This window comes from Schistocerca nitens, chromosome 5 (genome assembly GCF_023898315.1).
Source record: "Schistocerca nitens isolate TAMUIC-IGC-003100 chromosome 5, iqSchNite1.1, whole genome shotgun sequence".
In the NCBI taxonomy this organism is placed as follows: domain Eukaryota; kingdom Metazoa; phylum Arthropoda; class Insecta; order Orthoptera; family Acrididae; genus Schistocerca; species Schistocerca nitens.
The window spans coordinates 440,857,077-440,876,750 of NC_064618.1; the positions used below are offsets into that span (position 1 = coordinate 440,857,077).

At 42.1% G+C, this 19,674-nt stretch overlaps 2 protein-coding genes across 2 annotated transcripts in view; both read left to right on the forward strand.

The window, feature by feature from the left end:
* LOC126260512 (uncharacterized) overlaps nucleotides 1-18,368 on the forward strand; it is a 235,222-nt gene extending 216,854 nt beyond the window's left edge. The window contains exon 4 of the mRNA XM_049957845.1: nucleotides 18,258-18,368. Coding sequence (XP_049813802.1) covers nucleotides 18,258-18,305 — 48 coding nt within the window. The 3' untranslated portion in view covers nucleotides 18,306-18,368. The remainder of the gene's footprint in view (nucleotides 1-18,257) is intronic.
* Nucleotides 18,312-19,674, forward strand: part of LOC126260513 (uncharacterized) — a 76,269-nt gene continuing 74,906 nt past the window's right edge. Inside the window, exons 1-2 of the mRNA XM_049957846.1 lie at nucleotides 18,312-18,428; nucleotides 18,597-18,735. Of these exons, the coding sequence (XP_049813803.1) occupies nucleotides 18,312-18,428; nucleotides 18,597-18,735 (256 nt within the window). The remainder of the gene's footprint in view (nucleotides 18,429-18,596; nucleotides 18,736-19,674) is intronic.

Below are 19,674 nucleotides of genomic sequence, written 5' to 3' on the forward strand. Positions count from 1 at the left end.
ACGATATTCTACGCCCCTTTTTCTTGCCCTTTCTGGCAAGCCTCCTGGGCTTACATTTCAGCAAGATAATACCCGCCCGCATTGCTTGTCTTCGTGCTTTTCGAACTCTGCCTTGGCCAGCAAGGTCGCCGGATCTCTCCACAATTGAGAACATTTGGAGCATTAAGGACAGGATCCTCCAACCAGCTCGGGATTTTGACGATCTAACTCGCCAATTTGACAGAATTTGCACAACATTCCTCTGCACGACATCCAAAAACTCTGTCATTGAATGCCAAGCCGAATTACTGCTTGCGTAAGGACCAGAGGTGGACCAACGCATTATTGACTCGATCAATTTGTGAAGCTCTTTCTCTTTAATAAATCACTATTTGTGTACATTTACATCACATCTACCGATTCCCGTCCCATACAGATAATTCCTTCGTGATGCGCCATTTTTATATGTGGGAGAGTGTATTTACAGACACGCTACCTAGTTGCTGACATAGCTGTGCTCTGATATTTATCTGTGGGCTTATCTTTTGTGTGTTAACATGGATTTCACTATGTTGAAATATTCGCAAAATTAATAGATGATTATACTGAATACATACCTCTTACGTAATCACATAGCTATTATAATACTTTTCGAAACCACAGTTTTATATTCAATAAGAAACAAATAAACTCACTAAATTCACGTAACCAATATCTGCTGCTTATAAATGTTGTGATTTTAGTTTCCATCTTCGTTGCAACTGATATGCTTCGTTTACTATTGTACAATAATCCGTGGGATATTTTATTTCTTAGTTCCAAATTCTCTTTGCATATGGACGTCGGATTTGTTTGGTGCTGGCGTTTTTCTTTACTGTAGCTGAATATTAACAGTGATCATAAAGTCAGTTTGACCACTTAGATTTTTTTCGTTTATAGTAATAGACATCTAAGGAAAAGTAATTTCTCTGCTGAGAACCAAGTGAACAACACATCTGCTCTCTGTACAAAGCGTAATAATACTGTTTTAGGATACAATCACCACAAACTGCAACAAAAAATATAAGCATGTAAGTGATTTTAAATCTCGGAAGCTTGGACGCCATATACATTCCAAACAGAAAGAAACAACTCATTCGAAATTTTATAGTAAATTTGAACAATCATTACAGATACAAACTAATGGAAAAAATGCCGATACCAACCACGATTCGTATCTACATTCGTGACAGGAAACGAGACATTAAGTGACGATGGACAAAAAACGAATGTATGTATTGCAATAAATAACTACCAAAGCGATCTATTGTAATAAAATTTCTTCATTGTTTAAATTTTCCGTGATTTCACTAAATCATTGAAGGCAAATAACAGCACAATGCCGTTGAAACAAACATGGCAGATATTCTTTCCGATTTCGATCTTCAAAGCGTCGCCGACGGATCCTAACACTCTAACCTCCCTTTTTCTTACATTGTGGTTATGCTAAGTAATGAGAAAATACTTAAGAAGTTCAGTTAGTCAGACTAGACTCTGACTGATAGTTAAAGCATGGCTAAAAGCCGTAGGAAATTGTATGATTCTGCAGTCCTGCATTAAAGGTGTACTGAAAAGTGACATCTCCCAAGAAGACACAGCCTTTACAGGCGTAAATCTAGGATTCGGTTGTTACTTACCTGGTCTGAATGATACTGACGATTATTATGTTGTCGTTGTATCGCTCCACTTTTCTTTTTATGGATACGTACAATATTTGTTTTCACACGAGTATACAGGGTGTCCCAGGAGCAATGGTCAATATTCAGGATTATGACAGGAACAATTATTCGAAGCAAAAAAGTCTTGTAACAATGAGATCTAAAATGCACATCTTAAGAGCTATGAGCACTTCTTCATCTACAACACATTGAAAGAAATCTCTTCTACTGCAAGCTTCTTGCTTTCCATACTTCTAGATGTGGTAGTGTGGACCAAAACAAGAATAAAATGTGAAGTAAACTTGGGGTCGATAGTGAATACCTCAAGAGCTACGAGTACTTATCCACATACGCTGAACAAGTGGTCATAGTTTTTGTGGTGTGCATTTTAGAACCCACCTTTACTTGACAATTTTTTCTTGTTTTGATTCGTACTACCATCTCTCAAAATATGGAAAGCAAAGAACATGCGGTAGAAGAGATCTGCTTCAAAGTATCGAAGATGAAGAGGTGCTCATAACTCCGAAGGTTTGCATTTTAGAGACCATGTTTACAATGCTTCGAATGATCGTTCCTGGCATATCCCTGAAATCTGACCGTTCCTGCTGGGCCACACTGTATTTATTCTGCACCGTTCAGCTAGTGGATTAATCCTCAGTCGGTACACCGAAGTAAGAAACATTACACACGTGCAAAGCATTAGAGTGTGTCACGAAAGGGTGTGTATATCAGAGGTGGGTCTGATTACTCTGAGTTGGTGTGCAGAAATAATGTTCCTCCCTTTAGTTCTGACTGCTGGGGCATAGTTACTTTTCCACTGGTGTAACTTCAAGAGCGCGATGTAATTAGTGTTTAATTACCGGAAACTTAGACTTTCCCAAGTAGTGCGCTATCATAACATCAACCGGAAAGAAGGGAACCGGACTATATTCTCACGAGCTGTTATCCGGTCTCGCCCGAGAAGTCTTCATCCTGTGCGCTCTAGGCACGTGCTTGTTCTATAGCTCAGTGTTTGGCTGTGTCTCTGCTTCACGAAAATTTGTATACAGCCCCAGTTATTGCTTTTGTTTTTCTATCCCTGGGATAAAATCGTCTTAGGCGTGTTAAAACCCCAAGACCACTATAATAGAATCACGCTGGTGTATGTCGACTATAATGTATTCCACCTAACGAATGGTTTGGGCAATGTAATAGAAACGTCCCGAAAGATTTAATGTGTGTACCAGAGATGGAAACTGGTAGATGGAGGCTACTACCGGCAGTGAGGCCTGCCTTGAAAGCTATGCTGGTAAGAGAATTTCCCGCAAATGAAAAGGGTCTGGCTTAGAAGCTTTCCTCAATTTCCAAAATGTTTTAACCTGTCAAGAAGTTTAACAGCACATTCTGCTGCATTCCGAAAGATTCTTTCTGGAGCGCGATAGTAGCTTAGCAATGTCATCACATCTTCAATCTTTCATCCATTCTGTAAATTCAACCCGGCATGGATCCCAGATTGATAAGCAATATTCAAGAAGCGGTCGAACGAATGTTTTGCAATCCACTTCTTTCCTGAATGAATTACGTTTCCTTAAGTCTCTTCCCAAGAATCTCAGCCTGGAAGTTGCTTATCCTAAGACATTTTTCATATGATCATTCCAGTCAAGGTCCCCGTGGACGGTTACCCCTAGATATTTGTAGGGTTGTTACTGTTCCCAATGGCATATCACGAAAAGCACAATCGAATAGTAATAACGTTACAACTTTCCTACAGAGAACATCTCCGTCCGAAAACCGCCTAACGGAGCTTCAGATGCTATCCTTTACACCACATATACCGGGTGATCAAAAAGTCAGTATAAATTTGAAAACTTAATAAACCACGGAATAATGTAGATAGAGAGATAAAAATTGACACACATGCTTGGAATGACATGGGGTTTTATTAGAACAAAAAAAAAGTTCACAAAATGTCCGACAGATGGCACTGGACAGCAAAACGTTAGTGACTGCGCGTGACAATCGTGTATAAAAGGAGCTGTAATGAGAATCAGATGCGCCAGCAGTCGCAGCATGTTAACGTTACCTGAAAAGGCGCTTTTAGTGAAGCTGTATTATCAGAATGTGGAATGTGCTAGTTCAGCGTTACGATCCTATCGCCATAGGAAGGGGATTCGAACGGGTAAAGGTCCGTTGACAAATGCAGCTGTGGCGAGAATGATTTCGAAGTTGGAAGCCACGGGTTGTTTAGACGATAGACCCCGTAGTGGCCGACCGAGCACAAGGCGTAATGCTGCTGAGACGGTTCACGAAGAACTGGAGACTCTAGCAGGTTCGCCTATGCACGGGGAATCAGCGCTCGTGCAGTCGCACGTCGCACCGGCATTCCATCCACTACTGTTTGGTTGGCACTTAGGCGTACCTTCAGGTGCTATCCGTGCAAAATCCATCGGCATCATCAACTGTTACCTGGAGATTTAGTGAAGCGGAGGGCATTTGCGGTGTGGGCGTTTCAGAAGATGGCGGAAGATGACGATTGGTTGAGTAACGTGTTGTGGACCGACGAAGCTCATTTCACGCTCCGAGGGTCTGTCAACGCCCACAACTGCAGAATTTGGGCTACCGAAAACCCTAGAACTGTCGTGGAAACTCCTTTGCACGACGAGAAAGTCACGGTATGGGTTGGATTTACCACATCTACCGTTATCGGGCCTTTTTTCTTCGAGGAAATGCGTGATTCTGGTTTTGTAACTGCTACCGTGACGGGTGAGAGGTACGCCGATATGTTACAGAATCGCATCATCCCCAGCCTGGCTGATAAACACCTGCTGGAACGTACGATGTTTATGCAGGATGGCGCTCCACCCCATATTGCTAGACGCGTGAAGGATCTCTTGCGCGCGTCGTTTGGTGATGATCGTGTGCTCAGCCGCCACTTTCATCATGCTTGGCCTCCCAGGTCCCCAGACCTCAGTCCGTGCGATTATTGGCTTTGGGGTTACCTGAAGTCGCAAGTGTATCGTGATCGACCGACATCTCTAGGGATGCTGAAAGACAACATCCGACGCCAATGCCTCACCATAACTCCGGACATGCTTTACAGTGCTGCTCACAACATTATTCCTCGACTACAGCTATTGTTGAGGAATGATAGTGGACATATTGAGCATTTCCTGTAAAGAAAATCATCTTTGCTTTGTCTTTCTTTGTTATGCTAATTATTGCTATTCTGATCAGATGAAGCGCCATCTGTCGGACATTTTTTGAACTTTTGTATTTTTTTGGTTCTAATAAAACCCCATGTCATTCGAAGCATGTGTGTCAATTTGCACCTCTCTATCTACATTATTCCGTGATTTATTCAGTTTTCAAATTTATACTGACTTTTTGATCACCCGGTATATACTGTACGTCTGTTAGGAATTGTAGCGCTGCTAGCTCTCCACATACAGCTGGAAAAGAGGATCATTGTACACGCAATCTGCCAAAATATACTGTGATTTTATCAGTCTAGGCGAATGTTTACAATGCTTCTAGTGGCCAATGTTATTGTGTGTGCACATCTTTGGTGTGGGAACTCACAGATCACAGATGATAATTCTGAATCGTATAGCAGGTCAACTCTGAACTGGCAGGAAATCTGCTGCACTATGGCTCATCTCTCCGCTGTTACAGTTCCAGACGAAAATAGCACTCCTTGCAAGAAGACAGTGTGGCACTGATGGCTGCGTTTCTGCCCAAAACAAAGAAACTCAAGTTAGACACTGTAAATATCCAGTGTCTGCACAACTTTGGAAACGTATTTTGTTATGCGAATGGCTTTGACGATCTGATCCTTATTAAAATTGTTATATTTCTTGTTTTAACTATTCTTTATGAGGCTATCATTCAGATCATCTGTACAACATCCGAGGACATCACGCTCACGCATCATGTCGAGCTAATCCACTTGACGGTGTGACATATTTGATGTTCTACAACACACAGCTTTGTCTCTAGTTATATGGCACTACCACATCCTAACTGCATCCAACTACATTACTGTGATCACTTGAGAGGAGAGGTGGAAGATATGTACAGTACACGGCTGGGCAGGCAGTGCTGTAGTCCTTTCTCGAGATGTTCTATGAAGCAGTCGTCTCCGCTAAGTCCCAGGAGAAAGGACTTAAAAAGGCTACAATCAATTCCTGCTTCTCATATTCCTCCAGTTGAGATAGTATTTTATCTGTAGTGATGTAGCCTAGCAAAAACTATTAGTGAATTCTGGGGGTATTTTGAAAAGGGTACGAGGTATTATGTACCCTTAACTATTCAAAATCCCTGTAGTGCTCCATCTCTTAAACGCTTAATATAAAAAAAGGAAGTCTGTGTTCCGTTTACGCACACGCACGCACACACACATACACACATACACACACAGATACAGACTGCATGGCAAATAATGTGGCTTGTTCTCCAGTCGTATATTAAAATCTATCGGTTAAAAACGTCAGATATTATTAAACGAAAGTGTACAAACACTACTCCTATTGTCACATTTACAACACAATGCAGGTTGTTCGAACAAGAAAATTATACAAAAACCTGAAAGAAAAATACCAGTATACAGACTCATCACACTTTTTATCACGGAAGCGATATGCCATGTGTTAGGGGTATACGGGCAGATATTTTTATTGGTGTCTGAGGACAGTGTACTGAACAACATTACATCAGCATTTACTTCATTTGTAGACTAATTATTATAGCTATTAGGAGTAGTATGTTTTTAGGTTGGTTAGTACCTTCAAGTACATGTGGCAAGATCAAGCCATTAATGCTTACTTTTCCCTCAAGTGTTGAAGTGCGGACACGTGGATGTGAAACGTTTAGTCTATACTGAAAGCCGTAGTCCAGTTAGTGGTGCACTTACGTCTGTGCAGAAAACATCAGATAATAACGTGGCGTGCCTGCAGGAAGACCGTTAGACGCAAAGAAAAAACAATTAACACACTGAAGTGGATACACATTAAGGTACCAATGATCGCAATACCTGCATTTATACCGCTAACACCCTATATGATTGTAATTAACAGTTGCTTCCGTCGGAAAAAAAAATTGAGGTAGGTTGAGTGGCTTTGAATGAACAAAAAGAAGAAGCATTTTAAACACTAGAGGGTAAACAGAAATTATATTCTGTGTCTCCCAGCAACAATGCCCACCGCTATATTGTCTTTCTTTAAGGTTAACAGAATCATCACGAAACGATACACAAAGATAAAGAATGACAGAGCTTGGTAATGAGTCTCAGAAAGCCAGTGAAATTGTTATAATCATTGTACACGGGGAAAAGAATTACCATTCAGGTGCGAAATGTATTCATTTTGCACGACGGTTCTAGTTCCATTTTCAATACAAATAATTCATTTAATATATTTCAGGTTGTTCAGGTAGTGACTAACAGTATGTGCCATCGCCCATCATCAAAAAGAATACAAGTGCCTTTGACAAAGGGCACACGATCACTTATGAACGACAGAATATCTCTAGAACTGTGAATGTCCAGGACTTTTGGTTCATGCACGTCATTTAAGTTGTACAAGATCAAGATATTTGAATGTCATCTGTCGTTCGTATATGCTCTATCCTTTCAAAAAATTCAACAGGTATTTATAGAGTGAAATTACATTGCGTACGCGGATTTTCTGCTACTTCTTGCGACTGTTAGAATGGCGCACCGTCCGATAGTTTACTCCAGAGAAGACCGACATAAACTCTCGGACGGCGCAACTTTCACATGCTCGAAATAGCAGCCCGAAAATTCCCATATTCCGTGTAACTCTACACCATAATTATTTGTTAGGCCTACATAAGAATTATACCACTGAATTTGTGTCACACAGATCTGCTTATATGGAGAAAAACTTAGTCCAATTTTAAAAAATCTAGTCATCGTTGTACTTTTTTAAAAGAATATGTTGTTCAAATGATTTTCAGTAGTGTAAGCAGATAGGGTTTCGAAATCAAACACCCCTTGTCCGAATTATTTTCTTGCCTTGTGAACACTTGTACACAGCTTGCCTCAATTGCTCCTTCAGACATTTCTCCCGCACTTGGTTACACGAAGCAGACTCTCAAATGATATAAACAAACTTTTTACAGTTACTAGAAAAAAAAGACAGACGATTTGCCTCTCGTAGGTGAACGCTTGTTATCATTCAAAATTGGCAATATTTTCATTGGAAAAGAAAAATAAGATAGCTGCGATACTCCAGCAAAACATCACCATTGAGTCCAGTTTGAACAATTTATGGGACGGTCAGTGCCTTATCGCATTAATAAAAATAAAGGAAAGATGGTCCATGCATAAAATATGAAAGAGACGAGGTTCCGTACAAGGTTAAACTGTTGTGCCTAAATCTATAAATCGGGAAAGACCTTACGTAGAGTCTGGAAACTAATGTAGACAGCATATAGCTTTTTGTAACAAGAAATGTAAGAATACTAGAACCAGCAAACTGGATTATCGGTCAACTTCTTAAAAGGTGGTAAAGAACACGCCGTTATGCTAATATGAGCGGTGTTAACAAGAGGCAGTGAACGTGCGGTTACCTTAGTGTGCCGAGGTCGGTGGCCGTAAAGGTATCTATACAAACATAAATTCTTAACAACACCAGCTAGTTCAGAATGAAAGAGGCGACGTTCTTCTACTGCTACATCGAGTGCTTTTGCAATAGCTATGATTGAAAAACGTACATGTATACCTCAGCTGGACCTCTTACAACACTCCATGACAATGTAGCTGGAAGTACCATAAACAGACTGATGGTAACAAGAGGTCACTTATTCCTATGACGGCCAACTCCTATGCACATAATTATGAAAAAACTAATTTTCCAGCTTCAAAGAAAACACAAGCTGCAGCGTGTTGATTCCGCAGTTTCCCTATGTCGCCAACATATTTGTAATACACAGAGGTTCGAACTGACGCTAACAACCTGGAAATGGCGTTTCCGAAAAACGGCTACACGAGCATCATACTCTACTGGGCACAGTACAGCTCCTGCGGTTGACACTTTGTTGTCATAATTTGGTTGTTGTCCTTGTAACAAATGCTGCTCACTAAGGGAAGAACTGTTTCACGATATTTTCATATAAAACTATATGCCGAGAACATAAGCTATGTCTCAGGCAATAATAAGCTTGCGGAGTTTATACCGTGCCGCAATAGTATGCGGGGTGAACATGGCATATCGGGTGTACAACAAGGATTAGTAATCAAAGGGGATCTGGGGGTCGCAAAGGCCATCCGGGGCTACTAGATGGCGTTGCAGTTATTTATTCACGTGCAACAAATGGACGCTCACTACAGGAGATGCTCAAAGTTTTGTCCAGGTGGATCGAGACACGCCTGACATTGGCACCACATTGAACAACGCACCTTCTCAAAGATATCTGGTGTAATCTCTAGCATACCCTGCTGCCGCAACAATCCTGCCCACTAGGTCCTCCGGTGATGTAACAGGTATTTCATATGCAGTGCTTTCAGATACCCCAACAGTAAAAACCGATTGGGGAAATATCGGTTGTTCGTGGTGCCCACGCAACTGGCGCACCGCAACCAATTCAGCAGCCGGAAAAGGTTGCCTGTGGATATACCCTCACTTGTCTGCTGAAACGCATGGGGTCTCCGTCACGCTGAAATCAAATGCGGCGACGAATAGGCGTGGGAACATCACTCGGCATGTCTAGCAGAACATATAGCAGGGATACGAGATACATGGGACCATGAAGTGAGCCCGGAGAATGTACGGCCCAATTAAACAGTCTCGGATGGTGCCAACCTGCATGCCGTAGCGCTCTATAGTGGCGTTTCCGGCCCCAGGGTTCCTACTTTGTTACTGAGCCTTGTGTACCCCATGTATCATGTCAGCTTGTAAACGTTTTTTTTTTTTTTCTCTTCACCCTGTATATCACCATTCCTGTGAACTACTAACTAATCGACATTTCTATAAAGTGTTTCCACTTACAAAATCTATACTCGGGTAATACGTGGAAAAATTACGCATCAAAAACGGTGTAAAACAACATAGTGCGTAATGTTGTAAATTTATTCATTGATAGAAGCTGGAAATGTTGTGAATGTTACAAGTGAATGTTATAAATCGATTAGAAGCTTAAAGGCGCAAGAAGGAAAGATGGACTAAAGACGGAGGAAAGTGAAGAAGGTATAAGTGATAGGTTTGAGGCGCTGAGTCACGGACTGCGCGGCCCCTCCCGCCGAGGGTTCGAGTTTTCCCTCGGACATAGGTGTATGTGTTGTTCTTAACATAACTTACTTTAAGTTAGTTTAAGTCTAGGGACCGATGACCTCAGCAGTTTGGTCCCTTAGGAATTCACACACATTTTAACTTTTTTTTTACTTAGATGCTTAAATTGTTTACACTGCCAAGGGACCGTAGACCTCAATATTTGACGTAAAATTCCACTGGATACATACACCCGTTCCTGCTAGAAAGGGCTCTTACCAGACGTACAGGTAGATGGACAATGCGAGGAGCGCTGGTGTAAATCATGCTCTTCTTATGAAGATGTAGCTACATTATTTTCTCCGAATGAAAAATTTTGCTGTGGTTTTGTTTTTTATTCTGTATTGTTCACAGGCCTTAAAGTAGAGTTTCTTAAATCAAATTGTGTTAGCAACAAAAATGTTCAAATGTGTGTGAAATCTTATGGGACTTAACTGCTAAGGTCATCAGTCCCTAAGCTTACACGCTACTTAATCTAAATTATCCTAAGGACAAACACACACACCCATGCCCGAGGGAGGACTCGAACCTCCACCGGGACCAGCCGCACAGCCCATGACTGCAGCGCCTTAGACCGCTTTTTTTCCCTAAATCTCATTTGGTTCGCTTCTGTTCGTTGCATCTGATCGGGGCGGACGTTGTAAGACATCCGTTTAAGTTCGTTGTTGATCGATTAACTCAGTTTTTTTTTATTACAGAGGGCAGCTAACCCTCTGACCGAACACGCTGAGCTACCGTGCCGGTAGACCGCTCGGCTAATCCCGCGCGGCCTGTTAGCAACAGCTGTCAAAGGCTCAGAAACAAGGTGCATTATACAAATGTACATTAGATATCACACAAATAAGACTAAATGAATAACACACATCTTTAACTCATTTTCACAATAATGCGGAAATTTACCCGATTAAAAAAACACTCTTACTCCATGGTCGAGTAAGACCACATCTGCTTACGATTTTCGCTAAGTGAGCACAGCGGTTTAAATTTCACTTCCATAAGGCTCATACATCTACATCTACAAACATACCCTGTAAGCTACTGTGAAATGAGTAGATCCATTCAGTACGTTCTGGCTCACCTTTTTATAAGAAAATTCGCTCACTCACTTTATTATAAAATTTTACGAAGAACATACTGAACGGATATACTTCATCCATTATTTCAGCTGTGGCTCACTATTTTCTTATAAAAATTCAATTTTTTCTGAAACTGTTAATGTAAGAAAAAAATCTTAATTTTTTTCTCAAAAAAGCGAATGTAAGAAGAAAATTCGAATTTAAGAAAATAAGGGAAACAAACCCTCTTATTATGTGCAGCTCCTATTTACCCAAAATTTTTGTAATTATTTCTTCTTTAGCACTCAAGAGATTGATATGAACTGTTGATTTTTCATTTCTTTTAGATAAGTTTTTACTACAGTTTTAACACATTTGAATGTACATTTAATTTTCTGGTATCTCTTAGCACATTCTTTACATATATTATGATACGAATTTTTTTGATACCTATCTTTATGGAACAGTGAAACTTTTATCCATACACGGACTACATTACTTTAGCTGAAGATTGTTGTCCATTTAAAGATTATAAATTGCAGTAGGAAAAACGTAAATTTACAAAAAAATTCACGGCGTGAACTCTAATTTGTATTTCACATGAAATACTTAACGAATTCAGAAACTAAGTTCCAAATCGTGAAATTCATTATTATCATTATTTTTAAGTTTCTTCATTCCATTATATCTCAATTTAATATTCTGTTCTTCAAAAAACTGAAGATAGCAATTACTAATTATTTTTAAATATATATCAGGTAAAATACTTTTAAGTTCATTTTTGAGTTCCAAACATATTTTTTCTTCTTATCTGGTATGTAAATATTCACTACGAGTAAAACTATATAAAGCATTTACTTGTAACTTACTAATCTTTTTAACCAAATTAGTATTGTTGAAATTCTTCAGTAGAGCTTCCATTTACATAGGAATTTTTTTTATTAGAATTTTAAATGTTGTTTATGAAGAAGATTACAATAATGAGAAATGTTCATGTTTATATTTTATTTTCCAAAATATATCTTTCATCATCATGAGGACTCTGTGCTTTCTTGTTTATCTCAGTGGGCAGGTTTCATGTTTTTCACTTCGGAGCATATTAATGCTCTTTATTGTTGAACAAACAATGTTCATAATCTTCTAAGGTTGTTTCGTTTTGAACAACACATTTGTTCACTCCTTTTGATTTTTTCTCCTCCTTGTTACCAACTTCATAACCATACATTTTTGCTATCAAACCACAGATATCTATATCTTGATAACATAACTCAATATTTTCTCCATTTTTTGGTTTCATAATTCTATAGTGAAAATCATACATCAGTTCTTTAGATAAATCAAGTATACTCATGCCCATGTAAATGGGTTTATTAAATTTGATTTTTGCCTTATTCATAAGGATAGCAATAGAATTTTCATTAAATATTGTTATCCATTTAAAGCTTGGCTTTGACACAAGTTTATCATGCTTTTCTTTATCTGCCGCTAATTTTATATCCACTCTGTCTCATATGTTTTCTATCGTTTTTCCAAATACTGAATTATTCATCAATTCATAGAAATCTTTTTCAAAATCGTTCTTGGGTAGTCGTCTTTTCTGTATTAAATCTATGTACTTTTTCAACCAGTCACAATGGTTACATTTTAAGACTATTTATTTTTGCTATCTTCTTTCTTGGATACAACTTTTGTTTTAGATTTTTGTAGTCAACAATATAATTATTTTTTTCAGGCAGAGTAGTCAACAATTTGCTTCTTTAGTATTAGGTACAAACTTATTCCCTGGTGCAAGTGCTAAATATTTATGCAAATCATGCCTTTTTTGGCTTTTTTAGATCTACTTCAAACGTATACACATGTGCAGATTTATCATCAATTTCACTTATTTTTGTGCGATCAAAATAATCTGAATCATCCCATTCAAATCCACCATATGGAAAATATTGACTCATAGCGAACCATACAGACTGTTTGCATCTAAATATGGTAAATAATTTGATATCTTTTTGACATAATAGTCTTTCATGTATTTATTATTTGCTTTTACATATCTTTTACAACACTGTGATGTACCACCTCTTATTCCTATTTCAACTACGAGAATCATATCATAATTATGCAATAACTCTAGTGGTTGTCTAGTGATTTTCAACATCACATTCCAAGATAACACTGGTGCACTAATTAACCAAGATGGATCTAAATTATAAGGTTTTATATACACTACTGGCCATTAAAATTCCTGCACAACGAAGATGACGTGCTAAAGACGCGAAATTTAACCGACAGGAAGAAGATGCTGTGATATACAAATGATTAGCTTTTCAGAGCATTCACACAAGGTTGGCGCCGGTGGCGACACCTACAACGTGCTGATATGAGGAAGGTTTCCAATCGATTTCTCATACACAAACAGCAGTTGACTGGCGTTGCCTGGTGAAACGTTGTTGTGATGCCTCGTGTAAGGAGGAGAAATGCGTACCATCAAGTTTCCAACTTTGATAAAGGTCGGATTGTAGCCTATCGCGATTGCGGTTTATCGTATCGCGACATGGCTGCTCGCGTTGGTCGAGATCCAATGACTGTTAGCAGAATATGGAATCGGTGGGTTCAGGAGGTTAATACGGAACGCCGTGCTGGTTCCCAACGGCCTCGTATCACTAGCAGTTGAGATGACAGGCATCTTATCCGCATGGCTGTAACGGATCGTGCACCCACCTCTCGATCCCTGAGTCAACAGATGGGGACGTTTGCAAGACAACAACCGTCTGCACGAACAGTTCGATGACGTTTGCAGCAGCATGGACTATCAGCTCGGAGACCATGGCTGCGGTTACCCTTGACGCTGCATCCCAGACAGGAGCGCCTGCGATGGTGTACTCAACGACGAACCTGGGTGCACGAATGGCAAAACGTCATTTTTTTGGATGAATCCAGGTTCTGTTTACAGCATCATGATGGTCGCAGCCGTGTTTGGCGACATCGCTGTGAACGCAGATTGGAAGCGTGTATTCGTCATCGCCATACTGGCCTATCACCCGGCGTGATGGTATGGGGTGCCATCGGTTACACGTCTCGGTCACCTCTTGTTCGCATTGACGGCTCTTTGAACAGTGGACGTTACATTTCAGATATGTTACGACCCGTGGCTGTACCCTTCATTCGATCCCTGCGAAACCCTACATTTCAGCAGGATAATGCACGACCGCATGTTGCAGGTCCTGTACGGACCTTCCTGGATACAGAAAATGTTCGACTGCTGCCCTGGCCAGCACATTCTCCAGATCTCTCACCAACTGAAAACGTCTGGCCAATGGTGGCCGAGCAACTGGCTCGTCACAATACGCCAGTCACTACTCTTGATGAACTGTGGTATCGTGTTGAAGCTGCATGGGCAGCTGTACCTGTACACGCCATCCAAGTTCTGTTTGACTCAATGCGCAGGTGTATCAAGGCCGTTATTACAGTCAGAGGTGGTTGTTCTGGGTACTGATTTCTCAGGATCTACGCACCCAAATTGCGTGAAAATGTAATTACATGTGAGTTCTAGTATAATATATTTGTCGAATGAATACCCGTTTATCATCTGCATTTCTTCTTGGTGTAGCAGTTTTAACGGCCAGTAGTGCAATTTTTCATAAAATTTTCAAACACCTCAGCCAGTAACAATACACCAGTTATAAGATACAGATCATGATATTCACCAAGGTTTTTGGTATTAAATTTTTCCTAAATTAAGTTTGCATTTTTATAACCTTCATCACTTATTCCACAGTCATTCAGTTTATTATACAATTCTTCTTTTGCTGGTAGTTCTCTCTCTCCAAACCACTCCCAAGAACCCATGTTGTCATATTGATGGACACTTTTTCTGATCACTACACTGAATGAGAAAAAAAGACTAATGTTTGTCATTTGATTCTTTTCAAGTTTGTTGAAAGTTTGTCAAGTGAAGAAGCCATCAGTCATGTCTCTAGATTCTTCACCTAATACTCATTCTGAAACTTTGTAAGTAGGCCTCCTAAGCCTAACTGATATCTGTCTCCAAGAGTTTACCAGTTCAGATACAAGAGCATGTAGCTCGCGCTCTCATGTTTATCAGAGAAACCTGTGAACATTGCTGCCGCCCTGCTTTGTATACGTTAGATGTCCCCTGTCGGTCCTATTTGGCATGGGTGCTATATTATGTTCTATGATGGGACGCACAAGTCGGCCAAAAACATGGAAACACTGCGAGAAATGCATACTTGAACATAAATGCAGGTGCTTGTCAAGCCTGCAGGTTGCGCTGTTGTGTTTGACCACGAACGGCATCTGTGCAGTGTCCTCATATGTTGTGTCAGTCGTGGTCAGAACCGTGTTGTGTGCAGTTGTCAGTGCATTGTGTCAGCGCTAAGGGAAATCAAATGTGGGCAAATTGTTGGTGCTCGTGTGGTTGGTGCTTGAGTAACAAGGAAGCCGAAGTGTTTGGTGTTTCAAGAGACACCATGTCGGAGATTTATACCTCATACAGGGAAAGCGGAAAAAACATCGTTCACTAAGTCACAACGCCGACATAAGGGTGTGTTGAGCGCTCGTGACAGACGGTCATTGAAGAGGATTTTGACGAAAAGTAAGAGGCCGACAACTGCAAATGTCACTGCAGAATTAAGTGTCGTACTCGTGAACCACGTCAGAAGCGAAACAATACGAAGGGAGCTCCATAAGCAAGGAACTACAGTGTGAGCTGGCATCCCAAAACGATTTATCAGTGATGGAAATGTCCATAGCCGGAAAATGTGGCGTTAAAGCCATAAAATCTGGACCATGGAGCAACAGGGGAAGAACATTTGGTCGGATGAGTCTTGTTGCACACTCTTTCCAACTTTTTTTGTGAATTCCTAAGAGACCAAACTGGTGAGGTCATCGGTCCCAAGACTTAACTTAAACTGACTTATACTCGCACCCATGGCCGAGGGAGGACTCGAATCTCCGGCGGGAGTGGGCCGCGCAGTCCTTGACATGGCACCTCAAACCGCGCTGCCACTCCGCGCAGCCTTTCCAGCTTCTGGCGGAATTTATGTCCAAAGCGTAAAACATGTTGGTGATGATTTGGACAGCCATATCGTAGTATGTCATGAGCCGCATGAACACTGTGCAAAGCCACCTTACTGGTAAGTTTCTGTGTCCATTTTGGCTGATTAGTTCCATGTTCCCCAATGTTAATGCTCTGTTCCAAGACGACAGGCCCCTTGTTCACACAGCTTACATCATCCACGACTGGATTCCTGAGCATGAGCATGAATTGTCGCATCTTCCCCTGGCCACCAGTCACCGGATCTCAAAATTACTGAGTCTTCGTGGTCTTCTTTGGAGAGAGGGGTGCGTGATCGCTGTGCACCTCCATCATCGCCAAAAGATTCCCTTGAGAACCATACAGGACCAGTGTTTACGAATTCCGAGACGACTGGAAACTGATTTGAGTGCCAACGACTTCCCTAAACCGTATTAAGCATCGTAATGTTTTTTTGGATTTTCTATATTTTCGACCACCTCCTTCATTTGTAAGCTGTTTCCTTTGTAAACTGTATTTTCGTGTTATTGAGCCATTGAACCGAAATTTATCATCTGCGTTACTTACGCCTGAAAATATGTGATCTTACCATTTCATGTTATTTGTAAAAGTCGAATGATTCCAGTTGCGACTCATGAATGTTGTAGTCACAGAATACTACAATTCTGCTTTTTGTAATTTACACAATTTTACATTTCGAACGTTTAAAACGAGTTACAAAATTTGCAACACCTTGAAATCTTTGCGAGATTTGAACAGATATTTGTGGAGCTTTTTTCTGATAGTACTTCATCATAAATACCTGCATCGCCTGCGAAAAGTCTAAGGCTACTATTTATATATCGTCATCAGGTCATTAATATAGGATATCAACAAAGTAGGTCCAAACTGACGTACCCGGACACGACTGAAAGTACTTTTACTTCCTTAAATGCTGCGTCCGCCCTACGATCAAATTTTCAGCGCAGTCACAAATTTTATTTGATTACGCACGTAGTCGTATTTCTGTGTGCTCTTGAGTCATATACAGATGCATTTGGATTGATTTACGTAAAAATGAAGCAATGTTTTAGTAGCATAGCGGAACAAAAACATTGAGAACAATAATACTATCTCTGATATCGAGTTAAATATAACTACTTTTGGGGCCGCCGGCGGTGGCCGAGCGGTTTTAGGCGCTTCAGTCCGAAACCGCCCGATTGGTACGGTCGCAGGTTCGAATCCTGCATCGGGCATGGATGTGTGTGATGTCCTTAGGTTAGTTAGGTTTAATTAGTTCTGAGTTCTAGGGGACTGATGGCCTCAGATGTTAAGTCCCATACAGCTCAGAGCCATTTGAACCATTTGAACTACTTTTGGGGATCTGCACGACTGAATACAAACCGAAGGGGCCCAGATTCGATTTCTGGCAGGGTCGGAGATTTTCTCCATTCGACGACTTATTGTGCGGCTCTCATCATCATTCCATAATGAGCAACACGCAACGCGCCTAAATGACATAAAATGATTTGCATCAGGCGGCATGCCGCCACACGACAGATAGGATGTTCACTGACAGGTGGCCAGATACTTTTGATCAGATAGTGTACCTTAACCTAAAACAATGTATCAAGTTATAACCAAATTATTATTCTTATATTAGAAAATTTTTCTATGTTATTATTAGTATTATTTTATCCTAGGCAACTATTGTACGTTAAAAGTGGGAGTGATAGCAAATTATACAGGGTGAGCCAAAAAGGACTTTACAACGTTGGAATGATATAAAAATGTCAAGTGTCATTTTGGTGCGATGTGACCACCATCTGTGATATGGCAAACATTCCACCGGTTATCAATTTCTCCCCACCCTCGTTGCACATGCTCGACAACGGCAACGTAAATTCGATTTTTCAGGTCAGCTAAATTGTTTGGTAGGGGAGGAACACACGCACAGTCTTTATTGAAACACTGGAGAAAAAAATCCAGAGGTGTCAAGTTTGAGGAGCGACGTGGCCATGCGATTGGCCCTTCGCGACCAATTCACCGACGTGGGAAGCGATTATCGAGGAAACCTCGAACTTCCGCGAGGAAATTAGGTATCGCACCCTGTTGCCAGTAGTAAAGCATCTCACATCGGTCATCTTCATCGATCTGTATCAGTGCCGAGGAGGAAGTCTGCCGACACTAGCAGGTAGAGCGCTACACCGGCTTTCCTCGCGTGTTCCAGATCGCTGTGGCGTGCAGGATGAGGCGGCGGTCGGCGAGGCCGCGCTGAGCCCGCATGTCGACGCTGCCGCGCGCGCATGCGCCCGGCGGCGGCGTCGGAGGCGGCAGGACCCGCCGTGCCGGCGGCGGCAGAAGCCGCGAGCGGCCCAGCAGCCTGTACGACAACCTGCCGGCGCCGCCCCCGCCGCCGCTGCCGGCCGCCGACGCCTCCTCCGACGGCGACTCGTCGAGCGCCGCGGCGCCGCTGCCCCCCCTGCCGCCGCCCCCGCCGCCTCCGCCGCTGGCCTCGTCGACGCCCGCCAGCCGCGCGTCGCGCTCGCTGCTGGCGGCGGCGCCGGAGACGCCGTCGCTGCTGCCGGCGCTCAACACGACGGTGCCGGTCAACGTGGCGGCGCGGCCCGCCGACCTGGCACAGCGGCACGCGCCCACTAGGTCCTCCTTGCGCCACTCGCGGCTCGTCTCCAAGGCCTACCAGCAAGGTAAGCCTCCACTGCTGCAGCTGCTTTCGAGCAGACGCACGTACGCTGATCAGCCAGAACATTGTAACCACCTACCTAGTAGCCTAAAACCCGCTGCCAGCTTATCTCCATCCTGCAGCATAGGTGTCAAGGAGCTGTTCCCCTGGAAGACGGCGCATTCGCACACTCCTATCGGCATGATGAAGAAGGCGTCAGGATTCATCAGGTCATGCAATGCTGTGCCACTGCGCCAACGTCCATTCCCAATGGTCACATACCCATTTCAGTCGTTATCCTCCGGCAGGGATAACATCGGCGAGGCGTTGTGGCATGGAAGCAATGAGGCTTTGGCAGGTCCCTGGAGGGAGCTGGCACCACATCTGCACACACAAGTCACCTAATTCGTGTAAATTCCACGTAGGGGGGTGATGAACTCTGAAGCCAGATTCAGTCACATCCAAGATGTGGTCGATCAGGTTCAGATCTGGCGAGTTGGGGGGTCAGCACATCAACTGGAACTCGCCACTGTCTTCCTCAACCTATCAATCACACTCTTGATCTTGTGACATGGCGCATTATTTTGTTGAAAAGTGCCACTGCTGTCGGAAAACATGGCCATAATGAAGGAGAGTATGTCGTCTGCAGCCAGTGTACAATACTCCTTGGCTGTCATGATGCCTTGCATGAGCTTCACTGCACAAATGGATGCCCCAGAGTATAATGGAGCCGCTGCCAGCTTGTCTCTATCCCACAGCACAGTTATCAAGGAGCTGCTCCCCTGGAAGACGACGGATTTGCGCCCTCCCTTCGGCATGATGAAGAAGGTGTCAAGATTCATTGGACCATGCAACGCTCTGCCACTGCGCCAACGTCCAGTACCAATGACCACATATCCATTTCAGTCGTAGTTGCCAGAGTCATGGAGGTAACATTGGCACATGCATGGGTCATCAGCTGCTG